This window comes from Chenopodium quinoa, unplaced genomic scaffold, assembly GCF_001683475.1.
Source record: "Chenopodium quinoa cultivar QQ74 unplaced genomic scaffold, ASM168347v1, whole genome shotgun sequence".
Taxonomy (NCBI): Eukaryota; Viridiplantae; Streptophyta; class Magnoliopsida; order Caryophyllales; family Amaranthaceae; genus Chenopodium; species Chenopodium quinoa.
This window is the reverse complement of record NW_018743977.1, coordinates 865,508-880,052: the sequence shown is the minus strand read 5'-3', so window position 1 is coordinate 880,052 and position 14,545 is coordinate 865,508. Positions and strand designations below refer to the sequence as shown.

Below are 14,545 nucleotides of genomic sequence, written 5' to 3'. Positions count from 1 at the left end.
TATGCGCCTGAGTCGGTTAGTTATGAAATTATTGATGGATATACAAGTGACACAAAAACAAAAACAAAAAAAAAAAAAAAAAAAAAATAAATAAATAAATAAATAAATAAATATCAGTATAGTAATACAAGTATGGAAATAACAAATTTGTAATGTAATATACACAGATTAGGACTTAGTCTAATTGCCTTGGTATATGGGTTATTTGAAATTTTGAAGTTTGTGAGCCATTGCTTATTGTTATCCATCGTTTCATGATAATTACCAAACTAATTAGTTTCCATTAGAAAAATGGGTTCAAGCTATGGTAAAGTAGTAAACTAACCAAAATAGATAAGTTTTCATTAGAAAATATGGGTTCAAGCTATTTCAAAAGTTAAAATATGTTAGCATTGATAGCATCCAACTATTCTTGTTCAAAAGCTATATGTACTTGTAAGATTTAGACCCTGTTTAGTTCACCTTAATTATTTTTTACTTATCTAATATGATCTGAACTTATTTTTTCGATTAAATTTAATTTTTTGATTATTTTACCAAACTTTTGACCTTTTATAAACGCTAATCTATAAAGAAAAAATATATTAAGTGTGGTCTTGTTACATTCGTAATAATGTATATTTTATTAATATGCATGTAATTTATAGTTTTTTCATTACGATATTAAAGATATATATTTAGCGATAAAAAATCACACATAAAATAATAAAGTATGTTCAAAACTTATTTTTTCTGATCTGATCTGAAATAATAAGGTTATGAAATAAGGTGACCTAAACATGGCCTTAGATTGACCTTATGAGTAATAGATAATCAAGACTATCTTTTATATCTGTTGTTGAATGTGATGTATATGTAGCATGCATGTCATAAGAAAGTATGCAAAGATATTTTTTTTTTTTTTTCAAATAGTAAGTCACAATAACAATGGGTGTTCAACCAAATTGAGTCATATTAGGGATGTCACGCATTCACGCTCTCGTTTGACTGTCGCTCAGGAACCTGGGTGATCTACTCAGGACCCGGATGAAGCTTGCATTGGGTGAAACTAAGAGGAGGTCTAAATCAACCTAAAAAAATCCCTTATCATAGTCATGTTTGTATGAGTTTTATTACACATTTATTGAGAACTCAATGACTCACATTCAGCACAATATATATAAGTATTTTCTTTTTTCTTTGGTAGAATTGACGAGGGAAAACATGGAATAATAATCCATAACCAATATGAGATTTCTCCAATGCACAATGCTAAAGTATTGAGGTCTTTGCGGTTGATAGCTTTTTAGTTTAACTACTTAAAATTTGCCAAATGCAATCTAGCAACATGATTGTTTGGCCAATTATCAGAGGGTCGAACTGGCTTACTCAAAATGTTCACTAAAATTAATAGGGCTTAAAAGACAAACAACATAGCAGTCCAGAAAACGAAAATCCTAACGTAGATGAATGTCTTTTCTACTTCTCACAGATATATAGAGCATTTGATACCTTGTATGCGGTGAATAACATGACAAACACCCAACCTTTTATCACATGATATCTCCTAACAACCCTAAAAAAAAAAATACCTGAGCTTCAACTTCCAAGAAAAAAATATTCCATCTCTATATCAAATGCTACAGTTATGCTTCATACTCTAAAAAGTGAATATTTGGCAAAATTTTGCATATATGTATGTCGAAGTGTTTTTGTGACATACACAAGTTATCATGATATAATTTAATTAGACCAAATTTGGAATTTAACTCCAAAAAGGAATGTTGGTATCTCCCAAATAGTTCTACAAGTATTATGGAGTAAATTTTGGAGTTTAGTGTTTTTAAAATAAATGGATATTAATCATAGTTTGAAAAGTGTCATCGCCATATAGAAAATAAAATCTTTAATAGTTTAAAGTGGATTTTAGACAATGTAAAAGGTAATAATTTTTTGAAAAATAAATTGTGAAGTAAATCGAAACTATAATGTCCGTAGATATTTTTTTCCCCAGGGGGCTATAATTTCTTAAGATACACATCCATAATGAATTTTCAAATAATTAAGAAATAAAATCTTAAATTGTATTCATGAAATAAACAAAAAAGAAATAATTCCATTAAAGTCATTACCAAATGCATCATATATCACAAATTCTTATATGTGGCTAGCCACATGGTGTGACCACTTCACATAATCACATAAAGGACAATTAATTAAGTAATAGGGGTCATGGTGATGTGTAAATGGGGTTACCTTAACGTATATGTAGGTTACTTAAATGAGAAAAAAGGGTTACTTTCTTAATAAATGGAATCATTCTTTTATTTTTTAAAACAAAAGAATAGGGGTTAGTCGAATAAACAAATGGTGTTACTTTTTTCTAAATTACTTAATTATACTCGTATAATGAATTTGATTTACTTTTATGGACAATATAGGTTACTTTTATGAAAAATGAGGTTATTCATACATATAAATGAAGATTACTCTTATAAATTAATGTGATCAAACCGTATGCCTAGCCACATAGAAGACTTACCCTCATCTTTATTAGACACGAGTTTAAGCATGAAAAAAAAATCTGACATGATATAATCGACAAAAATATGATAATTTCAAATCGAATTTACTAAACACGAGAATTTTCCATTATCCATATCCAACTACCCTGTAATATTCTTACAAGGAATCAAAACTAAACTTAACATATATTGAAATCCACGAAAGCATGAGCTAAATCTATACCCATCCATCAATCACCTCAACATTTCTCAATCTAATCTAACAACATAACAAAACAATACAAAACCCTATTCAAAATCTTAAAAACAAACCCCTTAAAAATAAAAACAAAAGCGGTGTAGCACACTCAATCCATAACAGCGCGTGGCTAAAAAAATGGAGTAGACTACTGTGAGACTAACTGACAGAGTGAGTGACCTTGCAGCAGCCACCCATCAGCAATAAATACCTTCACTCACCTCACTCCTTCACTTCTTCTCTTTCTCTCTCCTCTTTTTTACTATACTCCATTACCAGATCCTCCACTTTCTCTCTCCTCCATTTTCTCTCTCTTCTTCTTCCGCCATTGCTGCGATTTCGGTGTTCTTCATCGTCGTTGTTGCGGATTTTCAGGCGCATTTTGTGGATCTGCTGGAGGAGTTTTGGTTTTGGTTTAATTCAATTGCGCCGAAATCGAAGTTAGGGTTTTTTTGAATTTGGATTTGGGTAAAATGTGGTGAGATAAACCCTAGTTTCAATGGCGGTGTTGAGTTTTCGTCGTTGTCGGTGTTGGAATTTTGGATGTTTAGTTCAGACATTGCTGGAATTTTTGAGATGACTGTTTTTTTGAATTTTGGACTGGAATTGAGTGCTACTGCTGGTGGTGGAAAATGCAACTTTCAGTGATGTTGTTTCTCTTTGTTTCGATGTTTTACCTTGCTGATTTTTCTCAAGGTAATTTGTTTTGATTTTTAAGCTAATTTTATGAACTTTGATTTGGAATTTGTTTGAATTTGGCGTTATCTTTTGTTTGTTTGTTGGATTGGATGGATTATGGATGTTGGATTAATCTTGGGATTTGTCATTTGTGCTGAATTTTGTTGTTTAGTACTAATGGTGGTCTAATAGAAGTAATAGTAGGTTGTTTGTATTATTAATTTGGTGATGCTAAATTAGTTTTTTTTGGATTTTGATGGTTAATTTGATAAAGACGGCGATTGTATGTAAGTATTGAAGTGGAATTGTGATGAGTGTCACGCGAAAGGATATAATTTGTAATTCCATTATGGAGGGAATGTTAATTCAATTATGCTATTTGATGACTAAACTACTTGTCCATAAAGTAAGTAGGTAGATTTGCTGCTGTAGGAAGCTGTCGTTTTGTGAGAATTGGTCTTGGAAATAAGTGGTAGGGGCTTTTCGTTCTACCGATTTCAGGAATCTTGGATTGTGTGTAGAATGCAATTTGTAGCAGATAGATGGCCCATTTGAGTAGGGGAAATGAATAAAACTAACTAGATGATTGGCTAGGATGGTTTTGTTTTTTTTTTTTTTTTTTAATAATTTAACCACATAATTTTCGTGATGTAACTTGGTATGAGTTTGGTTTTAAGGGTGAGCTTCAACACTTGCAATGTCTCAACTTGAAATACGTGGTTAAAGGTTGAAATTATATCCAATTACAGAGAAATGATAAATTCCTTACCTAATTGACATGGGGAAGGTATAGTGTAACAAATTTTTCTTCACTGATCTTAGGCAGATCTTGACAGCCCTTGTTAAAAAGCAGTTCAGGGAAGCATTAAACACACACGATTCTCTAAAATACTTTAAAAAAAACCCCATGGAGCATATGTATGTAATTTCTCTATACTACTCTATTTGCATGCATTTATTTTAGAATCTAAATATAGAATTATGGATGTTAACGAAAATAGATAGCCTAAATCCACCGAATCTCTTACTAGCCAACCCATTTATACTTTTAATGCCAATAATCAACTTTATTTTTCAAATATTGCAAAAGGCCTTTTCTTTCCTTACAAAAAGTTCTGCAGGTTTTTTTTGGTTTTGTTTTGTATGGAAAGTAAAGGCCTTTTGCAATATTTAGAAAAATAAACATATGAGAGTTTACGACAGATAACGAACTAAGACATCATTTAAACTTATCTTGTTATCAATCGTCCTTATAATGTACAAAAGGAAGCTCTAATTGTTTGACATCTTTATTTCTGAAATCTGAATGTGATCTTTATTTTAGTTACGGTTCCATTAGATATCTGTTACCATAGTGGCTTTTTTTTTTTTTTTTTTTTTATATTTATTTTTTTCCCCTTAATGATCCATCTGTGTGGTTTATCTATACACAATTTAGTTTTTGGTAAGAGATTTGTTAGACCTATCTACATCATTCTTCTTTAAATTAACTAGAAAAGTTATATGTGGTGAAGTGAGGGTTTGATAGTGAGAAATTCTATATCATCTGACACCAACTTCTTTACTTGATCTTTATGTTTATCTAGTTGTCCTGATGTTCTTACTTTTTACGTATGTGGACTTTGTCCTTGTTTGGTTGATTGCAAGTAGCCCTAGAAATTTGGAATTCCATCAAAGAAACGAAAGTCACATTGTTTGGAAACTTAGGCTGTTCAAACTCTATGAAGAACTTTTTGTTGTTCTTTTAGTGATCAAAGCATATTAAAAATTGTCCAACCAAGCTGTTATTTTTCCCTTCTTGGTAACACATTGATTTTGGAAAAGCTTTTTACCCAATAATTTTGGTAGAGAAGATTGAAAATGAGTTTGCAAACGCAACATTCAAATTCTAAAAATTAAAAGCTTTTTGTAATTTTGTACCTATCATAAGCCAACTGCTAATTGCTGTTAGATAATTTTACGAAACAAGCTTTATGTAACCACTATTGCAATCAGGCAATCAACTTTACAAAAAGCTAGTCAAATCAATTTATATAATCTGCCCTACCTAACAAGTAACAAATAGTATCCAAACATGACCCTTTCATATAACTTTTTATGTATCTCCATGTAAGTTATATCCTTGTTATGTTCTACAAATTTAAACTTCATCTAGAAGTTATTAATCTAGGAGAGTCAAATTTTAAACAAGGCACCAATCCTAAAAAAAATATTACTCCCTCCATTTCTTTTTTTCTTTTTTTTTTTTTTTTTTTTTGGAAATGTACTCCCTCCATTTCTGAAATTCTTAGAAATGTACCCAATTACTATAGTCTCGATTAAAGAGCTCTGGTCGTGAATTCTCACTAATATACAAAAAATCACCTTCATATTTCACGTAGGGCCTTTCGAAAATCGTATCAGTATGTAGTTTCCTAGAAGTATATATTTTTTTTCTAAATATTTTGATGATACGGAAATAAAGATATTAACGATTAAAAAAGCGCATTGAAAAGTTTGGAAATGCAAATGGGTACATCATAGGAAAACAAAGGGAGTTTTGTTTTGTTTATATTGTCACCCTGTTATAAAAGAAATTCACTTACCTAACTTACCTAGATAAGAAATTTATAATGTTTCAATTCTCTATTTACATAGAGTTTGAGGTATTAGTTTGTCTCACCATACAATTAACTTAAATTGAATATAATACATTTGTTGGGCGAACCTTAACTTTGCTTTTGGACGAAATATTTTAACATACCTTTTTATTACATTAATTGTAACTTGTAAGCAAGATCAGTCCTGATATGAGTTATTTTTTCAAATTTAAGCTATTGTTCCCTTAGTTTTCACCACTAAAGTAATTTTATCTGGTATTCTTAACATTTTATTTTATTTTATTTTTTATTAATATTATTTTGTATATTTGAGCTATGGCCTGTAGCCACTTGCGGTAAAATATTTTCATTGTATCTATGAGTTTTGTTTGGTTGTCTTACTTCCATAGAAAGTTCGACTCGTTAATCCAAATAGTGTTTTTAGATTTGTGTTGCTTATATATAGTGAATTAATGTTGTTTGTCACTTTCTTTCTCTTGCCTTCATACAGGATTCAAGTTCGCACACATATACTTATCTCCTCTTGCGCTGCCTAGCCAATTTTTATTTAAGAGAGAAGTCTCACTGTCTAAAGGTGACCCCTTTAGCAATTTATGTCATTATCATGTTTAAATCTTGCTGTCTTTGATATTTATTATAAAAAAATTTCATCTGCATTCACCGCCAAGTTTTGCAATTGAAGTTGTTGCAACTCTTTAATGCCTCCCTTGATAGTATTCACGAGTTTCCTAGTTTCTATTATGTTTATGGGAATAATTTATCATACTATAAAAGGCCACAAGTCAGAGTTGATTAAGGTCGAATTGGGTTGGCTTTGACTCATTTCACATTTCTGAAGAATAATGTTGAGCAAATGTTTCAATATGATAAACTTTGTTTTCTAGAATAGTTCCTAATCCACTAGAAATCACAAGTTGAGAATAATTAAATGAAAGTGTTTAAAATCTGTAAATTACACTATTATAATCCGCAACTAATAATTAGGGAATATTTGGACTCTAAATATAGATGGCTATTTTAAATTTGTCTAGTTTGGTAAGTTTTTTTATTCGATTAAAGTCTTGCTTAAAACTTCCTAAAATTATTAAATGCATACTACCTTAGTTTCATAATGTTAACATTTTGTTTTTGTTTTGACTATATTAACAAACTCTACTTTGACGACCATTTGTAAACTTTATAAGTGGGTCATGTGGGATCTTGTTAGATTTGTCTGAATATGTATTTTCGAAATAGTAACTTTTTTTTTTTTTTAAAAAAATTTTACAAGCACCTTTTAAGAGAGAGGAATGAGGTTCTTCCTGTACTTAATTTGCTTCCTGATGGTTAATGTGTTATTTTCAATATGTTAGGGAGAAATTTGTAAGGAGAGAATATGCAACACACACACACACACACGCACACACACGCACACACACACACAACCTTACCTTTCTAACAGAGGGAGGTTGTTCCTGTTACTTAATTTGTTCCATGGTGGCTAAAGTATTATTTCCAATTTGTTAAGAAGTATAAGAAGGGGAGAATATGTTAGCTTCTGGTATCTGCATTCGTTGTGTTTTCAATAACTTGATATAGTTAGGGGTGTTTGTTTTTGTCATAAAAACTCAAACGTCTTTATTTAATAGATATTTACTATAGATTGTGGTAGATGATTTAGCTTTTGATTAATGAATAATTCTTTTACAGAAATTTCCTTGAAATAATTTCTGCCATCTAATATTGATTGCAGCCTATTCTGGTGATATATCATCATCTCCAAGAGCGAAGAGATCAATTTGGAAGACTAAGCCACCTGAAGGGCCTTCAGCTTCACCCTCACCCTCGCCATCTCCAGCATTTCAAGGTCTTTATACTGAATCTTTACTTAAACATACTTATGCTATATCAAAAAATGACTTGGGAGCGAGTTATCACTATGCTATTGTGACCCTTACTCCTTTTCCAGGACCTTTTGCCGCTCATAGATCCACCCCAAGACGTCGCGGGCATCATCAGAAACCTAGGCCGTACCTGTCCTCTCCACCCCCTGCAGCTGCACCAGGTAATTAATTAGCCATCAAGTATTATGTAAGGCTGTAAGCTAATGGAGTAATCTGTATTTAGGTGTTCTGCAGTATGGTTGATAAAATTTGTTCCTATATGACCAGTGAAAAGCATTTAGCAAAGTGCTGCTGTAGATCAGAAGATTAGTGATTTTTAACTCATAACTGCCACATGCCACCAGGCATCATGTTGCATCTGCTATATGTAGAAGGCAGGTGTTTAATTTATATGTTCTAGTAAAGATATAAAGATCTCAGCCACAATGAAACCATGTATGGTGGTGATGTTTGCCTCCAGGGGAAAAGAGCTGATATGTTGAGATTTTTGGGACAAATTCTAATTTTTGCACTCCCTACGTTTCCACAAACTGCTTCTCATTTCCTATAGATCCCCATACCAAGGAAAATGATTGAACTAGTGCAAGTGGCTACTTTCTGATTACTCTTTGACAAAATTTGGAATTTGGAAAAAGTAAAAACTTTGTGGACTTTAGGGAGTAAATGTTTGTCGACTCTATCCTAGACTGTCAAGGTGTCTGATTAAAAGTCATTTCATGACTGGCTACTTGAATTGGAGACGTACAAATTCTCTGCTTGAGGCTCACGGAAAAGATTTTTTTGGGTTATACTATACTTCTTCCGTTCATTTTACTTGACCAGTTTCATTTATCACACTTGCCAATACATAACTTTAATCATCAATATCTTCAAATCTCGATAAGTAAAAATTATAGAAATTAGATATTATAGTAGTATTTTTTGAGAAGATTCGAATAAGATCCCACATGAATATGTTTTTTCTTACATAAAACACACAAAAGGCGTTCAAAGAAGGGAATGTGAATAATGTAAAAGTTATAGTAGGTCAAGTAAAAAAGAACGGAGGAAGTATGTTGGAATTGTTTTACCTTGTCAATGTGTAAACTGTGTAGTCACTGCATGTTTGCTGCACATAAATTTTGTCCCTCTGCATTCTTTTTAGTTGTTTTTCGCCTTTTGAGTAAGTGACGAACTGTTGTTGCTGTTTGGACTTACTATAATGAAATACTCCGTGACTACCTAATAAGGAACATGATGATGGAACTATGGTGCATGACAGGCCGTACACTTTATTTCCAGTTAAATGTCATTGTGGTTGCTTTCTCCTTCGTTCTTGGATTGAATACCAGTTAAGTGTTTCTACCACATGTTATGTTGCAGATTGTGGACAAACATGCTCTGATCCATATACTACTACTCCCATTGGAACTCCTTGTGGGTGTGTGGTGCCAATGAAAGTCAGGCTTTTGCTGAGTGTAGCTGTTTATGCTCTCTTTTCGGAGGTAACTGAGCTAGCAAATGAGATTGCATCTGGCACATATCTCAATCGCTGTCAAGTCATTATAGTAGGTGCAATTGCTGATTCCCAGAATCAGGAAAGGACAGTAGTTGATATTAACTTGGTTCCATTGGGCGAAAAGTTTGATAACACCACCGCTGTATTGACTTCTGATAGATTTAAGCATAAGAAGGTTCATATAAATAGAACTCTTTTTGGTACCTATGACGTGGTATATGTGAATTATCCAGGTACTTTTCCCTTACTACGAGCCATATTAGTGTTATATATTCTGCAGTGATGGTTTCTGACGAAACTGTTTTAACAGGGATTCCTTCTCCTCCTATGGGAAGTCCAAGTGGAATTGTTGGGGATGGACCTCCACAATATCCAATTACTGCTGAAGTTATGAAGAAAAGGCGGAATTTAAGTTCCAGAGTTGTGTTTGTTATTGTTTTTTCTGCATTGGTTCTGTTGGTCGCTTGCTTCGCAGCAATTGCTGTGTTTATAAAATGGAGAAAAGCTAAGTCATCCAATGCAATTGGACCTGTATTCACACCTTCTATCAATAAGAAATCTGGTAATTTTTTTAGAATGAATTTACAATATATATAGTTTTATTTGTATATCTATTCTTTCCTTTTCATGGTTTCACAGCTGTTTACAACCTTTATGTTTACAAGTGATTAATCTATCTACTCTAGTGAGACTAATAATATATATAATTTCCACTGGCAATCACTGCTACCTGTGTAATTTTCATGAAGGGCTTATTGCTACTTGCTTATCGACTAGCCTCTTTCTCCTACTGGATTACTGGTTTATCGTTATTGTTTACACAGAGGGTTTATTCTCTTACATTTACTTCGTCCGTTTCTGAAAGTTCTTAACATTTACTATTTGAACGCAAATTAATGTGATTGGAGAGAGAGTGTTGATGTGGTGAGTTGATGTATAAAAAAAGTGGATAAAGAGAGTGTAAAAAGGTCGGTGGGTATAAGAAAAAGGCAGATAGAGTAGAGAGAGATTGAGAGAGAGTGAAAGGTGTAAGTATTGTGGGATAAGAGGGTCAAGTGGTAAGAAAATTCCCAAAAATGAAAAAAAAAAAGTGGAAGTTAAGAACTTTTTTAAAAAGAGGTAGTATCTATCAATATTTGAGAGGAATACAGCTGAATTTTTTGACTCGAACAGAGGGAGTACATGTATATTCAATATACTGAGAGTTCATAAGGCTTTAGCAATTGATATTGAGATTGTAGATGGTCAATCTGTTTTAGCTTAATCATCACCTTGAATGTCATTATACAGTGAACAAATTATATATTGGAATGTTTTTCAACAATTTAGAACTGATTGTGGCAAATGCTATTGCTTATCTGGATTCATTATAACTTAATTGCTATTGCTTCCCAATATGTTTAGCTTTTCTGCTTGTTTATATGCAGGTGTTGGCTCAACTTTATCGAGCAGCATTGCAAGCTCGACGTCCATGTCTCTGTTTGCATCAATACCGACTTGTGCACTCTCTGTAAAAGCTTTTTCACTTGTTGAACTTGAGAAGGCTACAGATAAATTCAGTTCAAGGAGAATTCTAGGTGAAGGAGGTTTTGGACGTGTCTATCATGGCATCCTAGAAGATGGAACTGAAGTTGCAGTTAAGTTGCTTACTAGGGATAATCAGAATGGAGATCGTGAATTTATTGCAGAAGTTGAGATGCTGAGCCGATTGCATCACCGAAACCTTGTGAAACTTATCGGTATTTGCATTGAAGGACACAGACGCTGTTTGGTGTATGAGGTTGTTCATAATGGCAGTGTTGAGTCTCACTTGCATGGTACAGTTTCTTTTATCAGCATTCAAGTATATGTCTATTCTCTTCCTAATAAGGGTTAAGGTTTCTGTCTCTTGTAGGGAAAATGACCTATCCAACCCTTGTGTGGGATTGCTTCCTTTGAGCTACATGTGCCTAGGTTGTGATTCCTATTTTTAAACAAAAAAAATTTGCAGGTGTTGATAAGTTAAAGGGGCCTCTAGATTGGGATGCGAGGTTGAAAATTGCTTTGGGTGCTGCAAGAGGATTGGCATATTTGCACGAGGATTCTAATCCTCGAGTTATTCACCGGGATTTTAAGGCCAGCAATGTTCTGCTTGAAGATGACTACACTCCAAAGGTGTCAGATTTTGGATTAGCAAGAGAAGCAACGGAAGGAAGTCAGCATGTATCTACCCGTGTTATGGGAACTTTTGGGTATGCACTATTTCCCTTCTGTAATTAGTGTTCTTAAACTCTGGACCAGCTTGTTTCCTTATTCCTGAAGCTGCATTATTGAGGATAAGATTATTCAACCAAAAAAAAGAAAAAGAACGACTTGATGTCGTAGTCTTACCACTTATGTAAAGCCACTACTCTGGCATCTCTGTGTGAAAATTCATTGTAACTTATGACTGTCATTCTTTGTTAAAAAAATCCCTCCTTGTCCATGTAACTTGAGTACATATGTTGGAATTTCGCATAGACTTCTTATCAATTGCCCAGCCTGAATTGTTTTGACATCTGAGTTGCATCGTATATTTCAACAAAGAGAAGTCTATGCATTCAATATAACTTGGTGTCATAAGTAGAATACGTTGCTAACTGAGACTGGGTGCATATGTTTCATTCCTTCTCCAAAAGCCATGATGTATAACAACCAACGCGATGTATGCTGCTTTACCACTGCATTACCAGAAAAGATTGTTGCAATTAACACTTGATTTGGTATGCATGGACTATCTACTACTTCACAATAAATAATAATGTGTAGGCATGAGTGACTTAGTTATCTTTCTGCTTCAGAAAGCCAAAATAAAGTGAATCTATGATTCTGAAATGCCATAATTCTGCACTTGAATCATTATGTTTCCTATTTGGATGCTCTCAGCCTCTCATACACATTATGAATGTACTCTAATACCTGGCCCTGTTGGTGTTGTATTGAATACTGTTAGGTCCCTCATTTCAGGAATTTGTTGTATATTTTGATTTTCTTCCTGATGCTCATGAGGTTTGATATATTATATTTTGACTGTGTATTTGCAGGTATGTTGCTCCTGAATATGCAATGACTGGGCATTTGCTTGTGAAGAGTGATGTTTACAGTTATGGGGTTGTTCTATTGGAGCTTCTTACTGGAAGAATGCCTGTGGATATGTCCCAGCCTCAGGGACAAGAGAATCTAGTAACATGGGCACGGCCTCTTTTGACCAGCAGAGAAGGCGTGGAGCAGTTGGTGGACCCTGCCTTGGCTGGAAACTATAATTTTGACGATATGGCCAAGGTTGCAGCAATAGCTTCCATGTGTGTCCATCCTGAAGTTACTCATAGGCCCTTCATGGGTGAAGTCGTACAGGCTCTTAAACTGATCTACAATGATAATGATGAGACCTGTGAAGATTGTGGTAGTCTAAAGGATTCTTCTGTTCCAGATTTGGATTCCAAGAGTGATATTGGACCGTCAGACAGCGGCTGGTGGAATGCAGGTGGTGGTACACCACGTTTGATTTATGGACAGGCTTCATCATTCATAACCATGGACTATAGTTCTGGTCCCCTTGACGAGATAGATAACAGACCATTATCAACTTCAAGTTTGGGCGGAGAAAGAGTATCTTTGCCCATAACTCATGGTAATAGATCTGGTCCTTTAAGAACAATTAGAAGCAAGCCATCATTCTACCGATTGAAAGGTAGTATGAGTGAACATGCAGGTTTCCTCTCTAGACGAGGCCGAAGTGATGGCTTTTGGGTTTGAGGGTTTTATAATGCAAAAGAAAAGGTTTTTCCTTAATGTACAGTTTGGAGGACCTGATTGTCGCAGAAAATGGTATTTCAGGTTTAGCTAGGATAGGAATCTGGTGTTGTTGTGTAAACCATATTTTGAGGAAAACCATGGTTTTCAACTTGGAAATCAATTCATTACCATACAGAGATGGCATTTGTAAGTCGATTGGACCCTCTTTGAAGTATATAAATTTCCATCTTATTTTCTTGATGATGTTGATGTCCTAATCAGTGCTTGGTGGTTGTTTGTATGCTTGGATTTTTGCGAGAAAGTCTAAATTGCTTTGTTTTATCTACTTTATTGTTAAGTCGTTTAGCCTAGGTGTGGAAATTTCTGCAGCAATTTGACAAGCATTTACCAGCATCAACAGGGCATAACTTTAGCAGGAGTTTTTTCGGCTTTATTATGAATAATCAATCCTGTGATGCCACAATGTTTTGGAATTGGACCCTGCTTAATTAGGTGATTGCAGCAGCTTCTAATCATCCTGCCCTGCATAAATTCATATTATTATTTCTGCTACACTGTTTAACTTAATTGAGGAACAAGGCTTGGCCGCTCAGGCGGCTACCTTCAGACCTTGTATAGTTGCGTTGTATTGTTTTGAAACGTGAAGTAGCTACTTCTATAATCATTCACTTCAGAGTCCAGCCTTCCTTTTTTTTAGTATCTTCCTTCCTCTTTTCTCAAAGCTCCGATACTGCACCTTATTTCTTCTACACACCAGACATCCACTGTCTGCACAAGAAAGCACCAACCCCTGTAAACTCGAAAGTTTACCTCTATTATCTTATTTTCTTTCAACTGTTCTCTACCAATCACTAATGAATCGCAATACATTAGAGTTGGCTACATGAACCAAGGTGTCATGCCAAGGAGTCGCTCACATAAATTCTTCTCCAGTTCTCCTCTACTCCAATGCGATTCAATATGGAGCCTTGTTTCTTTCATGTCCTTGCATGTGATTTATTGGACGTTTAAAAAAAAAAATAATAAATAAAAAAAAAAAAATGAATTGAAGTCGAGTTAATATCAAATAAGTCGTAATCTTATTTGCTTTTCTAGGTACAGTTGGTACTTTTTTTTCTCCTATGTATATCAAGAAATTTATTAAAACTTGAGGAGTTTGATCATCAATTAACACTCTCGAATAGACCATCTCAAGTCGAGTTAGTTTTGACAGCTATACTCCCAAGGAATACTCAAATTGAGCATTAATAAAAGTCTCCCTAAACCATAGGGAAACTAACATTTTCCAAATTTTTGTTTCATATGAATCAAAAATCTAGTTGTAGAGATAATGAAAGCAAAGAAAACAACAAAATATGGACCACAACATA

General features: G+C 33.8%; 1 protein-coding gene across 1 annotated transcript; it reads left to right on the top strand.

The window, feature by feature from the left end:
• The first annotated feature begins 2,461 nt into the window (after positions 1-2,461).
• Positions 2,462-13,415, top strand: LOC110689678 (receptor-like serine/threonine-protein kinase ALE2). The gene is made up of 9 exons (XM_021866456.1): positions 2,462-3,438; positions 6,511-6,594; positions 7,753-7,866; positions 7,969-8,064; positions 9,266-9,634; positions 9,712-9,963; positions 10,829-11,218; positions 11,392-11,632; positions 12,464-13,415. Exons 1-9 carry the CDS (start codon positions 3,375-3,377, stop codon positions 13,173-13,175), a joined length of 2,322 nt encoding a protein of 773 aa, XP_021722148.1. The 5' UTR covers positions 2,462-3,374; the 3' UTR covers positions 13,176-13,415.
• Positions 13,416-14,545: the final 1,130 nt, after the last annotated feature.